The 18,778-nt window shown below is 42.5% G+C and overlaps 8 protein-coding genes across 8 annotated transcripts; 7 read left to right on the top strand and 1 right to left on the bottom strand.

The window, feature by feature from the left end:
• Positions 1-453: 453 nt before the first annotated feature.
• On the bottom strand, positions 454-2,019 carry EAE97_006986 (uncharacterized protein; the record flags this gene model as incomplete). The annotated part of the gene is made up of 1 exon (XM_038877499.1): positions 454-2,019. One exon carries the CDS (start codon positions 2,017-2,019, stop codon positions 454-456), a length of 1,566 nt encoding a protein of 521 aa, XP_038731689.1.
• Positions 2,020-2,589: 570 nt separating this feature from the next.
• Positions 2,590-3,141, top strand: EAE97_006985 (uncharacterized protein; the record flags this gene model as incomplete). Its single annotated transcript, XM_038877498.1, has 2 exons — positions 2,590-2,966; positions 3,129-3,141. 2 exons carry the CDS (start codon positions 2,590-2,592, stop codon positions 3,139-3,141), a joined length of 390 nt encoding a protein of 129 aa, XP_038731688.1.
• Positions 3,142-3,385: 244 nt separating this feature from the next.
• EAE97_006984 (uncharacterized protein) lies at positions 3,386-5,003 on the top strand (the record flags this gene model as incomplete). The annotated part of the gene is made up of 3 exons (XM_038877497.1): positions 3,386-3,607; positions 3,683-4,633; positions 4,794-5,003. The coding sequence occupies 3 exons, from the start codon at positions 3,386-3,388 to the stop codon at positions 5,001-5,003; spliced, it is 1,383 nt and encodes a 460-aa protein (XP_038731687.1).
• Positions 5,004-6,013: 1,010 nt separating this feature from the next.
• EAE97_006983 (uncharacterized protein) lies at positions 6,014-9,139 on the top strand (the record flags this gene model as incomplete). The annotated part of the gene is made up of 6 exons (XM_038877496.1): positions 6,014-6,022; positions 6,091-6,431; positions 6,487-7,711; positions 7,765-8,109; positions 8,163-8,940; positions 8,994-9,139. 6 exons carry the CDS (start codon positions 6,014-6,016, stop codon positions 9,137-9,139), a joined length of 2,844 nt encoding a protein of 947 aa, XP_038731686.1.
• Positions 9,140-9,614: 475 nt separating this feature from the next.
• Positions 9,615-10,426, top strand: EAE97_006982 (uncharacterized protein; the record flags this gene model as incomplete). The annotated part of the gene is made up of 3 exons (XM_038877495.1): positions 9,615-9,911; positions 10,083-10,121; positions 10,235-10,426. The coding sequence occupies 3 exons, from the start codon at positions 9,615-9,617 to the stop codon at positions 10,424-10,426; spliced, it is 528 nt and encodes a 175-aa protein (XP_038731685.1).
• Positions 10,427-12,252: 1,826 nt separating this feature from the next.
• On the top strand, positions 12,253-12,834 carry EAE97_006981 (uncharacterized protein; the record flags this gene model as incomplete). Its single annotated transcript, XM_038877494.1, has 1 exon — positions 12,253-12,834. The coding sequence occupies one exon, from the start codon at positions 12,253-12,255 to the stop codon at positions 12,832-12,834; it is 582 nt and encodes a 193-aa protein (XP_038731684.1).
• Positions 12,835-13,610: 776 nt separating this feature from the next.
• On the top strand, positions 13,611-14,162 carry EAE97_006980 (uncharacterized protein; the record flags this gene model as incomplete). Its single annotated transcript, XM_038877493.1, has 1 exon — positions 13,611-14,162. The coding sequence occupies one exon, from the start codon at positions 13,611-13,613 to the stop codon at positions 14,160-14,162; it is 552 nt and encodes a 183-aa protein (XP_038731683.1).
• Positions 14,163-16,759: 2,597 nt separating this feature from the next.
• EAE97_006979 (uncharacterized protein) lies at positions 16,760-18,606 on the top strand. The gene is made up of 2 exons (XM_038877492.1): positions 16,760-17,526; positions 17,579-18,606. Exons 1-2 carry the CDS (start codon positions 16,844-16,846, stop codon positions 18,360-18,362), a joined length of 1,467 nt encoding a protein of 488 aa, XP_038731682.1. The 5' UTR covers positions 16,760-16,843; the 3' UTR covers positions 18,363-18,606.
• The last annotated feature ends 172 nt before the right edge of the window (positions 18,607-18,778 follow it).

The following is an 18,778-nucleotide window of genomic DNA, read 5'->3' as shown; positions in this document are numbered from 1 at the left end:
CTTTGGGTTGAAGTGATTTGCATCAGTCAAAACGACGTGGAAGAGCGGATGGGTACAGACTATGAATTCTTCTGGCTTGATCAACATCTACAACTTGAAGGAAAAAATCCATTGACTACAGTTGCTAAGTACAATTATTTTGACTCTGAATTGAGCGCAAGCTTCGTTTCCAGACCGGCTCTAACAACTCCTTCACCTTAAACCTACACCGAATCGATAGCTAATTTTTGGTTCACAGAAGTATGATCATGAGAAGTGATGGAAGAACCAAAGACGCTAGGTTTTCGAAGTTGGCTGCTCCGTCCTAACTTTCCAAGCATAGAAAAGTTACAGAGTCTATATCACAGCTCCTCCGCCTCTCATTTTCGATTGCTTTAGGAAATAAAGGTGCATGGTCCCCTCATGTTTGTGTGCATAGATATGTATGCGCTGATCGATAAACTTACTTCAGCCTCATCGCGAAAGATCCGTCTCCCAATCTTCAACATAATCCTTCTCCGCCCACCAAAGAATCCAGTTCTGTTTTGGCATAAACCTGCTGCGCATTTTGTTGATTACAAATCTCCAACTAAAAGAGTTTGCGATGACAAAAACGAATGAATCACGGTATAAACTGTAAATCGATCGGTAATTTGGATTACCAGATTGCTCTCCATTTCCCCATCTGACAGCGAGTATCGTCGGCTTGAGATTCATAGGCATACCTGCATTGTGGGCATCATTCTCCGCACGATCAAGGAACGCGTGGACATTATCTTCGCCCGGGGCATCTGTAAACTCGATAGCAGTAGTGATGATTTTATCAGAATCTCTTTGCAGGTGAAGGACTTTGCGGTAGAGAGGTCCCATGATAATAGGATCTGCTAATCGGGGATAAGGAATTTTCCAACCCTTGGGTATACAAAGTTCACACTTATGAGCTTCTATTTGGGCCTTCAAGTCTAACCCTTGGTAAGTAATAGTGTAGGGAGGGACCGGAGGATTGGGGAAAGGGGTTCCATAATTCTCCGGGCTTAAACTCTTATTTGATTCTCTGACCATTTTGATTGCCTTAGTAGGTACGCTATCAGCCTTGGATGGCTTTGACATAATTCTTTGGTCGATTTGCAATGAACGCATCATCGGTGAGCTGGCAAGGGATGTTGAGGTTGAGGTACTGGATTTTGCAGTACTTGTTTCTTCAACCAATCTCTCTTCTCTATCGACTTCCTCAACACTATCATTCTTTTTGGAATCATGAATGTCATGGGTGACATCAATTCCTTCATCATCAGGGGGATTTTCATTAATATTCCGAGTTCTGGGTTTGCGATTGATAAATTTGAAGCGTAATTTGAAAGGCTTAGGATTAAGCGTCCGGGAAGAAGATGGAGAGGTTGAAGCAGATGATGACATGCTCTCCTCATTTTTATCAGTGTTCCTACTCCGAGATTCTCTAGTTGGTCGAGGTGGGGGAGGCATGGTATTGCTTGGTCGAGGTGAAAGAGGAGGAACCATTGTATTGCTCGATAGAGGTGGAAGGGGAGGAAGCGTGAGTTTCTTTGGTCGCGGAGAAGGTGGAGAAACCATAGAATTGCTTGGCTCAGGTGACTGTGGGGAAGATATATCACTGCTTGATTGAGGTGACAGGGGAGAAGCGGGAGAATTCTCTTTGGTGACCAGGATACTCTTGGTTTCTGGATTTCCTACATGAATCTGACTGGAAGGACCGATTTCCAGTGGTGATGTGAATGTTACCACCTTTCTTGGAGGAGACTTGGAAGATATTTCTGCATCAACTCCATCTTTTCCCATTGGCATTTCTATAAGAGGTAATGTGATTGCATCTTGTTTGTTCGAAGCGTAATCTGAAGCAGATTTTGGAGAAGATCCTGCAGAGGAATCCGTACTAGTCGGCGACTCAAATCTCTTATATTTCTTGAATGGAGGCGTGGATTCCTGATTGGAATCTCTCCGAATTCTCTTCGAGACAGGGTCCAGAGGCGTGTTCTCTTTTTGGTTGGATGTACTGTCAAGCATGATTGCAAGGATTGAAGTAATGACTGGAGCTCGGATCGATTGATGAATACTGTAATAATAGAGAAGTATAATGGTTGTAAAGAATTGTAAGTCATTTAATTTGGTTTCTGATCCGTGATACACACTTATATTATACTCGTTAGTGTAAGAATTGGAGCAAACTTGGGTATCACTAACACTGTAGTAAAGAATATAGAAGGTCAAGAGCTGGAATATAAGTATCTTTGTGATTTCAGGATAGAGCGATTGGCAGTAGCTACCATGTTGGTAGACTAATAGCGCTATTCGGATGTAGTCTGGGACAATTTGGATTAGAAACAGTTAAACCCAACATCTCTTATTATCATCCAACGACTTTTCTTTTTGGTGATCTCCAAGTACAATTACTGAAAAGGTTTCGCGTTCTATTCATCGATTATTACTTAAATACCCCGAGCCATCATCAATACCAAAGAGAACTTTCCTTCATCAAACAACTTCGCTTTCCTGTTAAATACTGAGCACAAGGACAATCTCGAGGAGCGATTCGTTTTTTATTCGTATCATATCTTCTTCGCGCGAACTTTGATAATGCCCACTCCTTATTATGCACTTCCACGGCGACCACGGTTCTTCCGTACAGAGGTCTTTTTTGGTAGAGAAGCCACGGGAGGATATGAGTATTCGTGGACAGAACGATGGTGGATCTACACAGAAATTAGCTACAGGTCTTTTGTGCGGATGTGCAACCGTTCCTTGATGGAGCGTCACCCAAATACAGATTTAAGACAATTCAGGTTGATTCTCAATGTGTCTTCGGATACGTACGACAAGATCACTCCAAGCAACATTCGGGCAGTCATGAGAGATCTTCAATCTAATAGAGGGAGTCGCATTATATTTCCTGCTTACATCAAGCGACGCCATTTAGTGGTAGATTCAAATAACGGAAGTGTCAGAATGGAAGGGTAAGTTTGGTATCCTTAAGATATGAGCAGATAGCGGGAACACTTGACTTGCAATTTATCTTGAACTGACGGGTCAAGCTAGGTATCAATCGAGTTGAATGAACCAATCTGCAATACTTCTACATTGCGGGTACCAAATCTAGATGCTTTTTTGGTCTTCAGACCCGTGTCCTAGATTGAAAAGCCACGAGTATTGCGGAGGTGACTTCCTTCATTCGACAAGCTTGAAACTCTCAATCATCCTCCTTCTTATTTTATAATGTTGACCATAGGTCAATTTGCTTTCTTTTCTTCTGTTTATTTTCTTTTCTTTCTTTTCTTTTCTTTCCTTTCCTTTACTTCAACCAAAAACAATTGTCTTCTCTTTTTGGGTTTCAAACTTTTTGACACACATCCACATCGAATCAGATAATCATAAAATGGATCTTTCAGCACTCAAGCTGTTGGCCATCTTTCTGGGCTCAACCTTGGCCATTGTTCCTACACAACCCATCGTCTCATCATCACTACCCCAATCCACAATTGAGCCAGACTTTACTGCAATAATAGCGGCACAAGCAACTCAGCAACCAATTTCTCCTATTTCTAACGTTGGTGGCGAGGTATTCAGCAGGTTTGTCCAAATATGGCTCGAGAATATGGTAAGGTATTATCCTTACTTGAGATATCTGACTTATATGTTCAGTATTGACCACAGACTGACAGCCTTATTATAGGATTACAAGGAAGCTACCAGTGACCCCAATTTTCAATGGCTTGCTGCGCAAGGCATAACACTCACTAATTACTGGGGAGTAACACATCCTTCTCAACCAAACTATTGTGCAGTTGTTGGAGGTGACACATTCGGCATGGATGGAGACGGATTCATTAGAATTCCGGCCAACATATCGACTGTTGTAGACTTACTCGACACTAAAGGAATTTCTTGGGGCGAATACCAAGAAGATATACCATATGCTGGCTTTGAGGGATGGAATTTCTCAAAAACCGACCCATTCCAAGAAGATTATGTACGCAAACATAACCCATTGGTGATGTTTGATTCAGTCACTAGCAACGCTACTAGGCTTGCTTTGATCAAAAGCTTTAAATCGTTTGAATCAGATTTGGCAAACGAGACTCTACCACAGTGGTCTTTTATCACACCGAATATGACAAACAATGGCCACGATACCAATGATACTGTAGCTGGAAACTGGTCCCGTACGTTCCTTGAACCTTTACTTACCAATGATTATTTCATGAACGATACCTTGGTTGTACTCACATGGGATGAGAATGACGAAGAGGATGAGGAAAACAAGATGTTTGCTATCCTTCTTGGTGGTGCTATTCCTTCTTCCTTCAAAAACACTAGCGATGATACATTCTACAACCACTATAGTATGCTTTCAACCATAGAGCTTAATTGGGGACTCCCTTCTCTTGGCCGCTGGGACTGTGGTGCAAACGTTCTTGGTATTGTCGCCAGCAAAGCAGGATACGATAACTATGCCGTCAATACCACTAAGTTGCTTTTCAATTCATCATACCCAGGTCCTCTATCAGTAGATAGGTTTGATCCAGTCTGGCCTTTACCTGATACGAAAGCAAGTTGTGGCTCAGGCCAGGGAGTCTTGAAAAAAATCGTTGATGGATGGGGCAAATCTGATGGCACATACAACGTATGTAATTTGTTCATATATTTACCCTGCCCGATACCAATTTCTGTCTCCCACCACCTCTCCGTCTCCTTGAACACCCATTCCGTTGTCAATGCAACATTTCATTTTGAGTCAAAGTACTTCTTCGATAGACAATCACTAATGTCCTGATCTCCAATAGTATACCGACTCATATCCATATGATGATGTCAGTGGTGATAACACAGGGGGTGAAGCGAGTCCAGTAACTACGACATCTTTGCCATCGGCCACAGCTCCTGTAATTGCACCTCTCCCTTCAAAGAAATCAGAGGCTATGGATTTGCAGTATGGTGGAAGTAGCTCCGTTGCCTTGATGATGGGATTTGTGTTTGTACTGTTGATAGGTTGAACGTTCAAGGTATCATTGGAGAGGCATTGATTGTATCGATAAATGAGAATTTTGGAACTCTGTTAAGTCATAGTTTTCTTAAAATCACCTGCAGCCCCAGTTGTGCCTTTCGGGCAGTTGGTATCTATTAGAAAGTACGGAGTTTAGCTCTCAAAATTACATCCTCTGATTAAGCATGCCAGATGCTTTCCTTTCATTCATCTTGATATCGTGGGTTATTAACCAGCCGTAAACCCAGGGCAAGTGAACTAACAATACCAATCTCAGATTACCAAGCTTGTGAAAATAAGGTCAGTAGACCTTTTTGGTTCTGGGGTCTCATTCCAAGCCCACCCTGAACAACCACTGTGCCACAGTACTCCTTCCATCTGCAACCTCTTCAGAATTCATTTTCCACTGCACATTGGACCAGAGAGGGGAGGTTCCAGAGTTGAATGGTGGTTTAGCTGCACAAAATCACGAGGATCTGTCAATCTCAGTCAAACAATAGCCCGTTTATTTAACCATGAACACAATATATTGACGAATGTATTATCTGGTCATCCGCAGCGTGGGGGTTACTTCACACAATGCAGATTCATAGAACCAGCAAACGGGATATGTCTTGGCTACACGAGGATCTCCCGGATGTAACATGCAGAGTACCTAGTAGGTAAAAAATATTCAAAAAATGGATGAAGGTAGAGTAGCAGCGTGGGATTGTGATATGATGTTCTGACCAATCACAATGTAATAATTACATGCATGCTTCATTTCATCATTGTAAGTGGATAAAAATTCCAAGTTGGGTAAGACACAGATACGGTAAAAATAGCAAGGCACATATGAATTAACTATGCTTGTCATAATCATAGGTTTGGGTTACTCAATGCAACAAATCATGTTATACCATTTCAATTAACTTGGCTTCATTTGTTCAAAGCGTGAACAAAATTTGACCACATCGAAAATACCATCATTTGTCTCCACTATGTTGGGCACACACACTCAGGCTTTACCCTGACCGCAACATGTTACCAGTTACATGAAATCATCTACAGTATCTTGATGTTGAAGGTCCAGAACATTCAAGATAGCTTCTTCGCAGGTGATTCTCAATCCCTCCTCTAAATCGAAACTTAACCAGCTCCATCGACTTGATAACGATAAGATAACATCTTCGAAAAGACTGGACAGAGGAGGGAGTTTACAAAGTGACAGGCGCCAACATTTACTACAGGATTACGAAGAATTTGAGCTCGCTGAATATCCTGGCGCACGAGACGATCCGCCTCCGGAATCGCACATAAGTGAGAGAGATAGAAGAAGGGCGGAAAAGAGAAGAAGACTCGAGGAGGCAGACGAGATGAAGTTCTCACATAGTATACAATTCAATGCTGTTCCAGATTGGAGCAGTCATTATATCGCTTATAGCAATTTGAAGAAATTGTAAGTCTTGGCGCGAACTGAGTTCTGAATGATGCTGATGATGTTTTTTCCGCAGGATCTACCAACTTGAGAAGAATGTACATCGACCCTCCACTGCCCTCGAAGACGCCGAAAATTCCCCTCTGATCAGACCAATTGACGACTCAGATGCTATCTTTCGCAGAGCACTAGATGCAGAATTGGAAAAAATATCCACATTTTACGAGTCGAAGGAGCTTGAAATTTTTGGCGAGGTTACAGAGCTATTGAAGGAGGAAGAGGAATTCGAGGCTGAAGTTCTAGAAAGCAACCAAACAGATGGCAATGGCAATGGCAGGCCAAGAGCATCGAGCAACGATCGACCACGACAAAACAGTATCTTCAAATCTTTTGTCCCTAAAGGGAGAAGGCGTTCAAGCACAATAAGTCGATCAATAGATGAAGGGGCCGAGGATAGTGATGACGACGACGACGATGAGAACACTGCGCTGCGCAAACCACCCATGTCAAAAAGAAGCAAGAGCTCTCCTCAAGACGTGAATACGGGGGCTTTCGAGGACATGCGCTCTTCAGCAGATTTAATAAAGCCTGCTCGACGCAATAGTATGAACTACGAGGATATGGCAGAGCAGGCATTCAATGCCTTTTATACATCGGGGATTACGTTGAAAAAGCGTGCAGTCAGTCTATATGTGTCACTATGTGAACTAAAATCTTTCGTTCAGCTTAATCAGACAGGTTTCAAGAAGGTTTGCAAGAAATATGATAAAATATTGGACAAAAACCTCAAGTCGAAATATCTTCAGGATGTCGTAGCTCCAGCATATCCTTTCCGTCCCGAAACGCTTAAGCATATCGAAGAGAAGATATTACGGATAGAGCGCATGTATTCTGATGTGGCAACTCAAGGAGATGTCGACATGGCAAAGAAGGAATTGCGATCACATCTTCGGGAACATGTTGTTTGGGAGAGAAACACAGTCTGGAGGGAAATGATTGGCATTGAGAGGAAAGCTCAAGCTGCGAATATGGGTATCAGAAGGACTTTGCTGGGCGTGGATAATGATCCATCTAAGCTCCGATTGCAAGGTGATGATGCCGACATCGCTGACATGAAGGAATTATCAACACCGGTTGGGAGAGTAAAATGTCCAAGATGGCTATTTAGTTCAACGATGTTCACACTGGTTGGAATCATTACCATCTTCATTTTACTATTGCTTATCCCGATCATGAAGAAGCCAGAACAACAAAATTGTTTAGCAATGCTGGTCTTTGTCAGTTTGTTGTGGGCTACCGAGGTAAGAAACTCTTTGAGTACCCTAACTATAATCTCTTATTGACTGGTCTTTAGGTCATACCTCTCTTCGTGACATCCCTAATGATTCCATTCCTCTGCGTGATTCTAGGCGTGGTTCGCTCTGATGAAAAGCCTCACCATCGACTTGAAGCTCCAGCTGCGGCCAAATATATATTCTCCGCAATGTGGACTCCAGTCATCATGTTATTACTTGGTGGATTTACAGTAGCTGCAGCGCTTTCCAAATATGATATTGCTAAGAGGATAGCGACCTTTGTCCTAAGCAAAGCTGGAACGAGGCCAAGAACAGTTCTTATCACCAACATGTTCGTAGCAGCTTTTGCAAGTATGTGGATCAGTAATGTTGCAGCACCTGTCTTGTGTTTCTCAATCATCCAGGTGAGCTTGAGACTTCTTTCTTTCCTTTTGAATCCTATTGTTAACATTCCTAGCCCATGCTTCGAAACCTTCCTTCTGAATCTCAAATGTCGAAAGCTGTTATTCTTGGCATTGCACTTTCATCCAACATTGGTGGAATGCTCTCCCCAATTGCATCGCCACAGAATATTGTCGCTCTTCAAATCATGTCTCCACAACCAGACTGGGGGACCTGGTTCTTCATCGTCCTGCCAGTCGGTATAATTTCCATCGTCCTCATTTGGATTCTCTTACTTCTTACCTTTAAGCCTGGCCGTGGAACTACAATCGTTCCTATTCGCCCGGTTAAGGATGCATTCACTGGAGTTCAGTGGTTTATTACCCTTGTTACTCTTGGCACCATTGTTCTCTGGTGTGTAAGTCATCAGCTTGAAGCAATCTTTGGTGATATGGGAGTTGTCGCAATTATCCCAATTATTCTATTCTTTGGTACGGGCATCTTAACGAAGGAGGATTTCAACAATTTCTTATGGACAATTATAATTCTCGCCGCTGGAGGACTTTCTTTAGGTAAAGCCGTCAACTCGTCAGGATTGTTGCATACCATTGCCACTGAAATCACTGCGAGCGTTGAGGGTTTGAGTCTTTACAGCGTACTTGTCGTATTCTCATGTCTCGTGTTGGTCGTCGCGACATTCATCAGTCACACTGTCGCAGCTCTCATTATTCTTCCATTAGTTCATAGTGTCGGAGCAAGTATGGATGAGCCACATCCTAACCTTTTGGTTATGGGAGCTACCTTGATGTGCAGTGCCGCTATGGGATTGCCTACAAGTGGCTTCCCTAATATGAGTATGTATCCTCGTTTCTAATTCATAGATAAAAGAAATGCTAATCCTATATAGCTGCAATTATGATGGAGGATTCACAAACAGGACAAAGATACTTACAAGTGAAACATTTCATCACTCGTGGCGTACCAGCAAGTATCCTTACATGGCTAGTGGTCATCTCGGTTGGTTATGGATTGATGAGAGTGGTTGGGATGTAATATTTGATTTCTACTATCGAACATTAGATTGTGATCGGGACTAGTATGGAGAAAGGGGTCGAATTGGCGGGCATGCGGCATTACAGAGATGGAATTGGTTTTTTTGACACGTCTTCGAAATAGGATAGCAAATCACGATTTTGAACTGGCACATTCCACATTCTTGGTCTACCTCGATCTACATTCTCATCGTTAGAATTCTCATTCCTCATCTACACTATGATACCACATTTACTAATCAAAGTTCGCAAGGAATGCGAGAACCGAAGTTTTGTGTTTTGAATGTGCGTGTGCGTGTGCGTGTGTTTATAGGGATAGTTATCCTCTTGAAGCCGCATCTCCTCTTCTCTCTTTTTCTTTCTGTTGACTCAAATCGCCGTGTCATTTACACTCGAAGATCACGCGCCAACCTCAGATACCCTTTCCACAAAACCACGCTCATTCTATCAAATCCCACGCTATCTCACCAACCAAAATGCGTCTCCCCATCCTCTCCCTTACCCTCCTCCTCGGCCTCAGCGCCGCCATCGCCGTCCCAGCTCCTAACCCGGACTCGGCTCTCGAAGCCAAAGATTTCATCCCAAACAAGGTTTTGCGACAGGTCATGCCGCGTCAGGGAATCCCGCTCCCGGAACCAGAGGTGGATATTGAACCCCCGAGAGATGATGGGCTGGTTCCTTTCGCCGGAGGCGGACCCGTCGTCGGGAAGTGGGTTAAGCCTACTTTTACGCCCGGGCCTGAGGACAATGTTTTGCCGTTTAGTAATAGTGTGGTGAGTTGGGATGGGGATTTCTTTGGTTGTTTTTGATTTTGTTGTGCTGTGTTGTTTTTCTTTTTGTGGCGGAAGAAAAAGGAAAGGGAGGCAAAGGGAGTTGGAGAACTGGATTCCTTGATCTCGTGCATCGATTTGATTCTCTTTGACTGACGTATTGCATGTCTTAAGGACTTGAAGAAGCGCGATCTCGGGCACACAAAATCAAATGTGTGTATCTCAATTCCCTCTTTTTCTTGCGATTTTTCATCACTTTATTATTTTTGCGCTCTCACATTCTCATCATATCCTGAGACTGCATGCTAATACTTCAATTTATCTAGGCATTTTGTCCCTACCCAGGTACAGCATACTGCTGCAATCCTAACCCCGGAACGGGAGGAACACTCTGTAAATGGAATGGTGATGGGCATTTGTCGGGCTGTGAGTTGATTACCGGTGGAGAGAGTGTTTGTTGTTCTACGCTGGGGTGTAAGGGGATGAGTGGGTTGAAGGAACCGATTACTACTGTTTAGGTTGGGGTGGGATTGGGGCGGGGGAGGAGAAGAGTAGAGATGTCGGAAAGTGTGGAAAGAAGGTGGAAATTTTGGAGGTACAAGATCAGTTGTCACGGCGTGGGATTGAGATTAAGGGGGCACGGCATACCTCAGTGCGTTGTAACTGTTGATGTTCTTATATCGCAGCGGCGATGGGGGATAAGAGTCTAAATTGAAAGTTCAAGTTATGTTGCTATTTTCTCTTTCTAGGTTTGGGGTTTGGTGATGTGGATTTCTGGTATGCGCTCCGAAACAATTGGGAACCTCTTCGTTTGATTTGAATAATTTGACAATGCGTTTTATTTGCTGCTCTAGGTTGTGAGGTAGTGATTGGTCGTGTGATATTTTGGGTTTAGATCAAAGATTGTGGAATGATCTTATTGATTCTGGAAGTCTAGACATGATTCTTCGGCTGTTGCACTTGTTCCATGATATATGTCTTCTAACTTACGTTGGTCTTCGTCTGTCTCCTCATCACTGCTTTCCGATTGCAAAATCTTCCAATAATAATGTTGTTGCCGGAATATCAATACCCTAACAAAAACATCTCTTTCGAGCGGCACATGATGCAGACATACATCACCCAAGATCCTGGTGAATGAAACTATGAGCTTTCTTAAAATATAATTCACGTCGGAAGATGATTCATCTCCAAAGGATCCTATGATAGATCTCTCGATATCACTGTACCTTGGAATCCGGAAGATGCGCGGTGCAACTGAATGTTGCCGGAGTACTGCACAGAAAAAACTGAGATCTCCGTGGCTTGAGTATTTTATTTATAGAGCCCGCAGACTAAGTAATGGATACTAGCATAGAAGCAGAGTATCCTATAGTCCAGGCTACAGTTGAACAATATAAGGGCTTGAATGTCAGAAGTATTTGAAACTTTGAAAACAATTTATTGTTCTGATTCAGTTCATGGATTCAGATGATTTGATGTTTCAAATGATCTGATGATTTCATAATCTTCATTGTTGGAATACAGCTCAGACTATTGGACCCTCTGGCTCGAAGCTCACCTAGTCCTATAGTCATTGCATACTAGAGTCTATTAGCCTGGGTACTAAAGCTATCAGTCACTACCTAGGTATTTTCATCTGTTTTAATAATTTCAGTCATACTATGGAGTCACTGCAATTCTTTCGACTGTATGAATATAATGGTTATGACGAATGCTTAACATGCTGTAAGTCTGAATATTTCAGAATCATTTCTGTAATACAAGTTCGAGTCAGAGGGATTCTCAATTTAGAGAGCCTTACCTGTGCATAAATTCTGGCGATTTTCCTTCTTGCACATCTCTAACTTCCCCGAGAACGTTTCCGAGAACAAAATCCTTGATAAAGCAGACCGTTAGTATCGAACACATAACCCAACGACAGAGCGTCACTTCATCTCAGTCATACGATTAACTCTGGACATCCTTCCAATCTTTCAGCACTGCTTGAAAATCAAACCCGTCTCCAACCAAATATTCTTCTACCAAAGCAATAAGACTTGCAGCCATGGATATTTTCAGGATTATCCATTGCCAAAACGTTGGATCTAGTACAAAAGCGCCAGATATCGCTTCCGAGTCTCCTGATCCCAATGCTCTTGTTCTCTCTTCCCCACGTACCTTCTACTGCCACGAGAATTCTCAAGAGGAAATCGATGAATGGAGACGCAACATGTTATGGCACGCTCGAACTATCAAGGGAGCTATTCTTAAATCACCTGACTCAGGTGACTCCAAGGAGACTCTCAACTTCGACATCCTCAAACGCTTTCAGAAATATTTCCTCCCTCACTATAAACACTTTATGCGAACCCTAGATCTTGGCAGACAGGTAAGACTTCGACTCATAGTCGATGTAAATGCTTACTGTCTAGAAGAACTACCTGGAATTATCATCGAAGTGGGATTCGAGAGATGGACACTGGACGACAACGGACAACCTGCGTGGAAACTCTGCAGAGATGCCTTCTTTGTACAAGACCCAGTAACACTGCCCCATTCGCAATTTATCATCCTATCCAGCGAATTTACTTTGGCCAACCAAATCATGCAACGACTTTACTGCGATGGATCTGAAGATTTCTCTCCTGCGATAAATGGCCAATACATAATGCAAAGCAGGGAAGGAACGATCATAGCAATACCAACTTCCGAATCACCATTTTTTGAACCATTTGATCAAAGACCCTCTGGACAGAAGTTCGATCCCGTCTATCGGGATTTATGCTGGGGGCGAGTTTGGAAGTTGAAACGAGGTTCGCCGGATCGCTCGTCGGATGAACGAGAAGAGGATGCGCGGCACTTGGCTCCGATTATGGAGGCAAGGCGTGGGCTTTCTGTACCGTTTGCGAATGATAATTGGTATGAGTCGGATTTTGATGAGTAATCTAGAAATAACTGAATTAGCCATGGGTTTTCTCAATAGATTTGATTTTGAGTCATTGTTTCTTTGAACGTGTCTTGCAAAATGTATTGTGTGACTGAAATGACACCACCACACCAATCATATATATTTCTTGAACTTGACCATTTGCTTCAATGGTATGAGTCTTTTCCAGAGTCATCAACGATTCAAAATGCCCATATAAGCTGTCGAGATTCTCATTTCCTGTATCCATCTGCTACAAGCTCAAAACACATGCATTTAAAAGGGCGAGTCTCATAAAATAGTACCGCTACCTTCACATAAGAGAACTATATAACTTCATTTCAACACTTACCCCAGTACGATATCCACTACTGTCAAGATACTATCCGTCTCATCCATCACGAAGTCTTCTCACTATATCGACTTCGCTCTTAGACCCAGCGTGCACAGCAGTTTTCACTTGATACCTTGCATTCAACAGCACAACCACCAGTCCTAGTGCCTTGGAAGAAATGACAGAAGAATCTTCGAACAGGACCATAGACCGTGAGAGATCTGCTCTAGTCAAACTCCCTACCTCAACACCAAAGCTCTCTGCGAGAGAACTTGGAATCTGAAAAGACTATTTCGAGAACCCTTCAACCCCAAGATTATGCACTTCTCAAACTTCGATTCAACAGAAAAATAAACGACCTTCAGAGCTTCTAGAAAACTTCAAGAATTACTATATAAGTAACCAAGTTCAAATTACAGATCACGACACCATCCTCTATATAACTCATACCTACTCCGGCATGTCAACAAGATCCGAATATAATATAGTCGAAAGTTTCCGTCTATTAGACACAATATCTTCTGGTCTTCCTAAGGCTATCGTAGCACTGTGTTATTCAAGAACTCCAGAGAATGGCAAAAGCTACCTCGACCGGGCACTTTTTGTCAAAGAGCTTCTTGAAGCAGATCCCAAGACTTCTTCGGCAGGAGGACGGCAACTTGGAGCTCGCTTTCTATCAATCGCAGAGGATTTAGAAGAAGAAATTTCGTACCGCTTTTACGTGCCCGGTGGACAGAATAGTGGACCTCTGTATGGAGAGTATGTTCAAGGTGATGAGTTGGGTAGTGTAGGTATTGAGAAATTTGATCAAGGAAGGGGTTTGTGTAAGTCTACTGCTGTGGTTTGGAGAAAGTGGGAACCTCTAAAGGATCTGGAAAGGGACGAGCGGAACTCATGTAAGCGTGATAATATCGCCCTAAAACATATCGTGCAGGAGAGACGGCTTTATGTTAAAAACCTTCTGAAATCTCACGAAAGTTCCGTGGGTATGAACCACCGGGGACGGGGATGAGATTATGAAGAATCCTCTGTCAGTCTGGACTTCCAGGCTATTTTATATTAGATAGCAAGCATGGATTCAACAATATAAATTGTTCAAAGAAATATGCACAAAGTTTAGGGTCTGTAAAGCAGAATAGGCAATAGTATACTATAGTAAAACTATAGCGTGTATTAATATATTGATATTACAGCTAGTATATTTAAAAAGAAGGTTATACTACTTTTATATATATTTATATATCTAAAGAATATTAATAATATACTGAAGTATTGGAATTCAATATAAACTATTCATTCTATGTCAAATTAGATTAGAAATATGAGATCTTAACTTGATTTAGAATAAGAAATGGAATTTTATTATTTAATATAAATAGGAATACATATTTTATATTGAATTCCAATACTTCAGTATATTATTAATCATATCAAAAGTTTAAATAATATTGAATATCTTTAATAGTATTGAATTCAATATCATGTATGTACATATTTCGAAGAAAATCGATATACACCACTAAACTAGCCCGTATACGAAATACGGGAAATACTATTGCCTACACTGCTGTAAAGTGCCAATTTGTTTTGTACAATCAATATCCAGTACTCTGAGTCCTATTTTAAAGCAACAGTAACTATTGACCAGTCTGAATGATGAGCGATTGAAACCATGATCCACTTGAGCGTTGCTTCAAATCAATAACAAGGTTCTTTTTCGTTTATGTCGTGCTTGAATCGCTGGTGAAATTGTACGAACCTGCGCGGTAGCTTGTTTCGAGCTCTTTTTCTGCACGACTAATACTTAGAATGCATCATTGTCTTTCCATTCAGGTCCTCGAATTCTTGAATATGCACACACAGTGAGACTCATGCATCGCTGTATTTTCTCAAAAACACACTGGTATAGGCGACAAACAGCTGCGGAACTGCTTTCTTCATTGGCTTCAAGAGAAAGAGAAGTTTGATAGCATTCTATTTGAGCTGTAGAACGAATTTATTAGAAGTGTGGGGCCTACTTGTGAGGGATAACAGTGGCTGACGAATTACTTTATAGCCATGGATTGTGATAGATGAATAATACTTATCATGAGCCCGCAACATCATTGCCTAAAGAGCTTGCCCTGAATCTTCCTCGTTCACGGGAAAGATATCAGAATAGGCAGGAGCAAAGTATGACGTTCGAGTATTGCTTGCAATCAGGTACTCCAACTTCAAAAATGGAAGAGGGCGCTAGATCTTAGCCATGAACTAACTGAGGCCCGGGGTCCCAGAGTATCCAATTGTCCGGATTGTGTTACGACCACATCGATAGAGGTCAAATAAACCAGAATAAAGTAGCTAAAGAGGAAAGAGATCCTTAAGAGATATCTTTTATCTCTTATATAATAACAATCGTTTAGTTCAAGGCTAGCTTGAACTAAGGTTAGTGTGGTGAGTGACTACGCTGTAATGTGATATTCATTACAGACTGAAGTCCAACAATGAAGACTTGTGAAGTATCCAAACCAGTTAGAATATTCATATCTTGTAAAATATTGAATTTTGATTCGAACACTCAACTAGCCCGCCCTTATTTTCTCATCCAGATGGGTTGAATTGCCGCTTTAACATAGCTACATGTATGCAGACCGTTGCTGCGCGTATTCACCATCCCAGGAGCTTAGCTCTACCAATGAAGATTAAAGCAGCTTTGCGTTGACTGAAGCGATCTCGTCCTCATTAGAATTGTCAACGTCAAGTTCAGGATGAACGCTCTCCACTCTCTTTGATCGCGGTTCTGTACTCGTTGTCTGCTTTGTGATCAAATATCAGCTTCATTTGGGCCATGATACAGAGTGTGAGGGTGATGGTATTACAAGCCTGGCAATTACCATTACGGTGGAAAAAGTGATTGGAAAGTTCGGGACCGAGAACCCCCTTTGAACGAAACGGAGATTTAGTATATTTTGTTGTTGTTGAGTGCCCTTCCATTATGTCTTGGGCCGGTTTTATTTCTGATTTCAAAGCTAGACCCCGCTTCATACTGATGCTACCGGAAGACCGGCTCGTTCAGCCATCATAATATGCGAGGTATTCAACATCGTGAGTGTGAGTAGCGTGAGCCATGTATGTAGAATCCATATCGATATTCTGACCTAGGTAATTCAATCATCCGGTATGAACTAGCACAAGTTCTTCAGATGACATACATTTCCATCATGCATACGTCAACTCTCCTATGGAAGAAGTAATTTCGACATGGGTGACACGTTTCATAAATTTTCCATCAGTAATTTCTCCCTGTTACCCCACTCAACGAAGCACATCAGCCACTTCTGCCCTACCTAGGTACTTCTAGGCACTCCATAATAAGTTTAGCCGCCTGTAATTTCCATCAACCATTCCCTAAATATCCCCCGTTCTTTCCCCAACAGCCGAGCTCCCGTCTGAAATATATTGAAAATAAAGTGTAAATGCGCGTTTCGGGATATTGCAATGATCCTTAATGAGATGAACATTAATGGACTGGATGGATTGGATGGATTGGTATTTTTCCACATTCTATATATAATGAAATGATGATCGTGAATTTACAAAAGTTTTGAATTTTTTGACTGCTTTTGCTTTATATTTCATTCCATTCTCCAATTTTCGTGCTGTTCGCGAAAAATTCACATTCTTTTTTTCAATACTCTGTAAATTTTCATAAATATGGTTGTCATCAATTCTAAATCTTTGCCGCTGGCGGCTGGTCTCTTCATCTCAGCTACTTCGGCTGCAGATGTTGCGTTATATGGTCAATGTGGAGGGTCAGGATTTACAGGATCGACATCTTGTGTTTCGGGGGCAGTTTGTCAATCCCAAAATGCATTTTATTATCAATGTGTAGCAGGAGCTGCAACGGCAACGAGCGCAGCTGAGGTGGTCTCGAGTACTGCAGTCGCTCCTGTGACGACCGCTTTGGCTGTCTCGAGCTTAGCTCCAGCAGTTTCAAGCTCCGCTCTACAAGTTTCCTCGGCCACTACGAAGAAAAAGTGCTCTTCGACTACTTTCGCTACTTCGATCACCAAACATTCTACTTCAGTAGCCAGCTCTTCGGTCATTGCTAAAGCAAGTTCTGCTGCTCAAGCGGCTTCTTCCCAGATAAGCTCCGCACAATCTGTGGTCGCTTCATCTGTCCAATCATCAGCAGTAGTTGCAAGCTCCTCTTCTACTTCCAGCGTACCTCTCATTACTACAACATTTGCAGCTCTCCCAACTGCCACTGTTTCTACATCCGCCGCCTTGGTTACCTCGACTCAAGCTGCTATTGTAGCAGCTAGTTCTTCCAACGCTGCAGTTGCCTCCACTGCAAGCTCATCCGCTTCATCCGGAACCAAATATCTTATGGTTTTGTAAGTTTCCTTGGGCTGATTTCTGAAAAATATGCAACTAACACCTTCCTAGCGGTGATTCCTACACATCCGACGGATTCTACGGCGGAGCCACTCTCCCCTCCGCCGAAAACCCACTCGGAGTTGCCCTCCCCGGATCCACTACCGACGGCGGTCTCGGCTGGCTCGGGGTCGTCGCCACCGAACTAAACAGTTCCCTTGTTCTCGGCTATGATTACGCCGAATATGGCGCTACAACCGACAACACCCTCGTTAACGGCGCAACCCACGATCTCATTGCCCAAGTCACCGAATTCTCGACCTACGCTGCACACAACGTCTCCACCGCGCCCTGGACCGAAGACAACACCATGGCCATCGTCTGGATGGGCATCAACGATGTCGGAAACTCCTACTGGGATGGATTTGTCACTCCATTCGACAACATCCTCGACGTATATTTCGCCCAACTGCAAATCTTATACGATGCAGGTATCCGATACTTTACTCTATTCACCATTCCCCCCTTCGACCAAGCTCCCGTTTTTGCCGAGCAAACCGCTCAAAACATGGATTACGTACGTGGCAACATAACCACCTACAACGCCGATCTCGTCACTCGTCTAGCAACCTTCGAAGCCGCGAATAGTGGCGTCACTGGCACGATTTTCAACACCACCGAATCTTTCTATACCGTGTTGGACGACCCAACGGCCTACGGTTCGCCAGATGCGACGTGTATGAATGCGGATGGGACTTCGTGCTTGTGGTATGATACTTATCATCCTGGTCAAGCTATTCAGAAGTTGGTTGCGGAGAACTTTGTCAAGGCGATGAATGGAATCTTTTTGCTTTAAAGGATGTGCGAGATGAAATTAGATGAGGGGTGTATATATTATTCTGTTGTTCAAAATCAGGGCGAGGTAGAAGATGTAAATATTATTGGAGATTGCGAGGTTTAGGGAGTCGGCTTTTGGTCGGATTAGGAAGAGCTTTCTCCCGTTTATTTGTATATGTCTGACTTTCAGCGTCTAGCTTCTATTCTAGCATGTACATAAATATTTTTAAATCAATTGTGAATATCAGACTCATAAATTTTCACACTCATCAATGTGCCAAACTAGTGAAGCTTCTTCAGACACTCCCCTTTTGCCACGTTGATTGACTCTATTTCATCACCAAATAATATTACCCCATCAGCAATACTTATCTTAACCACACAATCAACTCATTGAGGCTATCTAATAATGGCTAAGCATTAATACAGAAATCG

The sequence above is a fragment of the Botrytis byssoidea genome, assembly GCF_014898295.1.
Source record: "Botrytis byssoidea strain MUCL 94 chromosome Unknown BBYS_013, whole genome shotgun sequence".
NCBI classification, from domain to species: Eukaryota; Fungi; Ascomycota; class Leotiomycetes; order Helotiales; family Sclerotiniaceae; genus Botrytis; species Botrytis byssoidea.
This window is presented reverse-complemented; position numbering and strand designations above follow the sequence as displayed.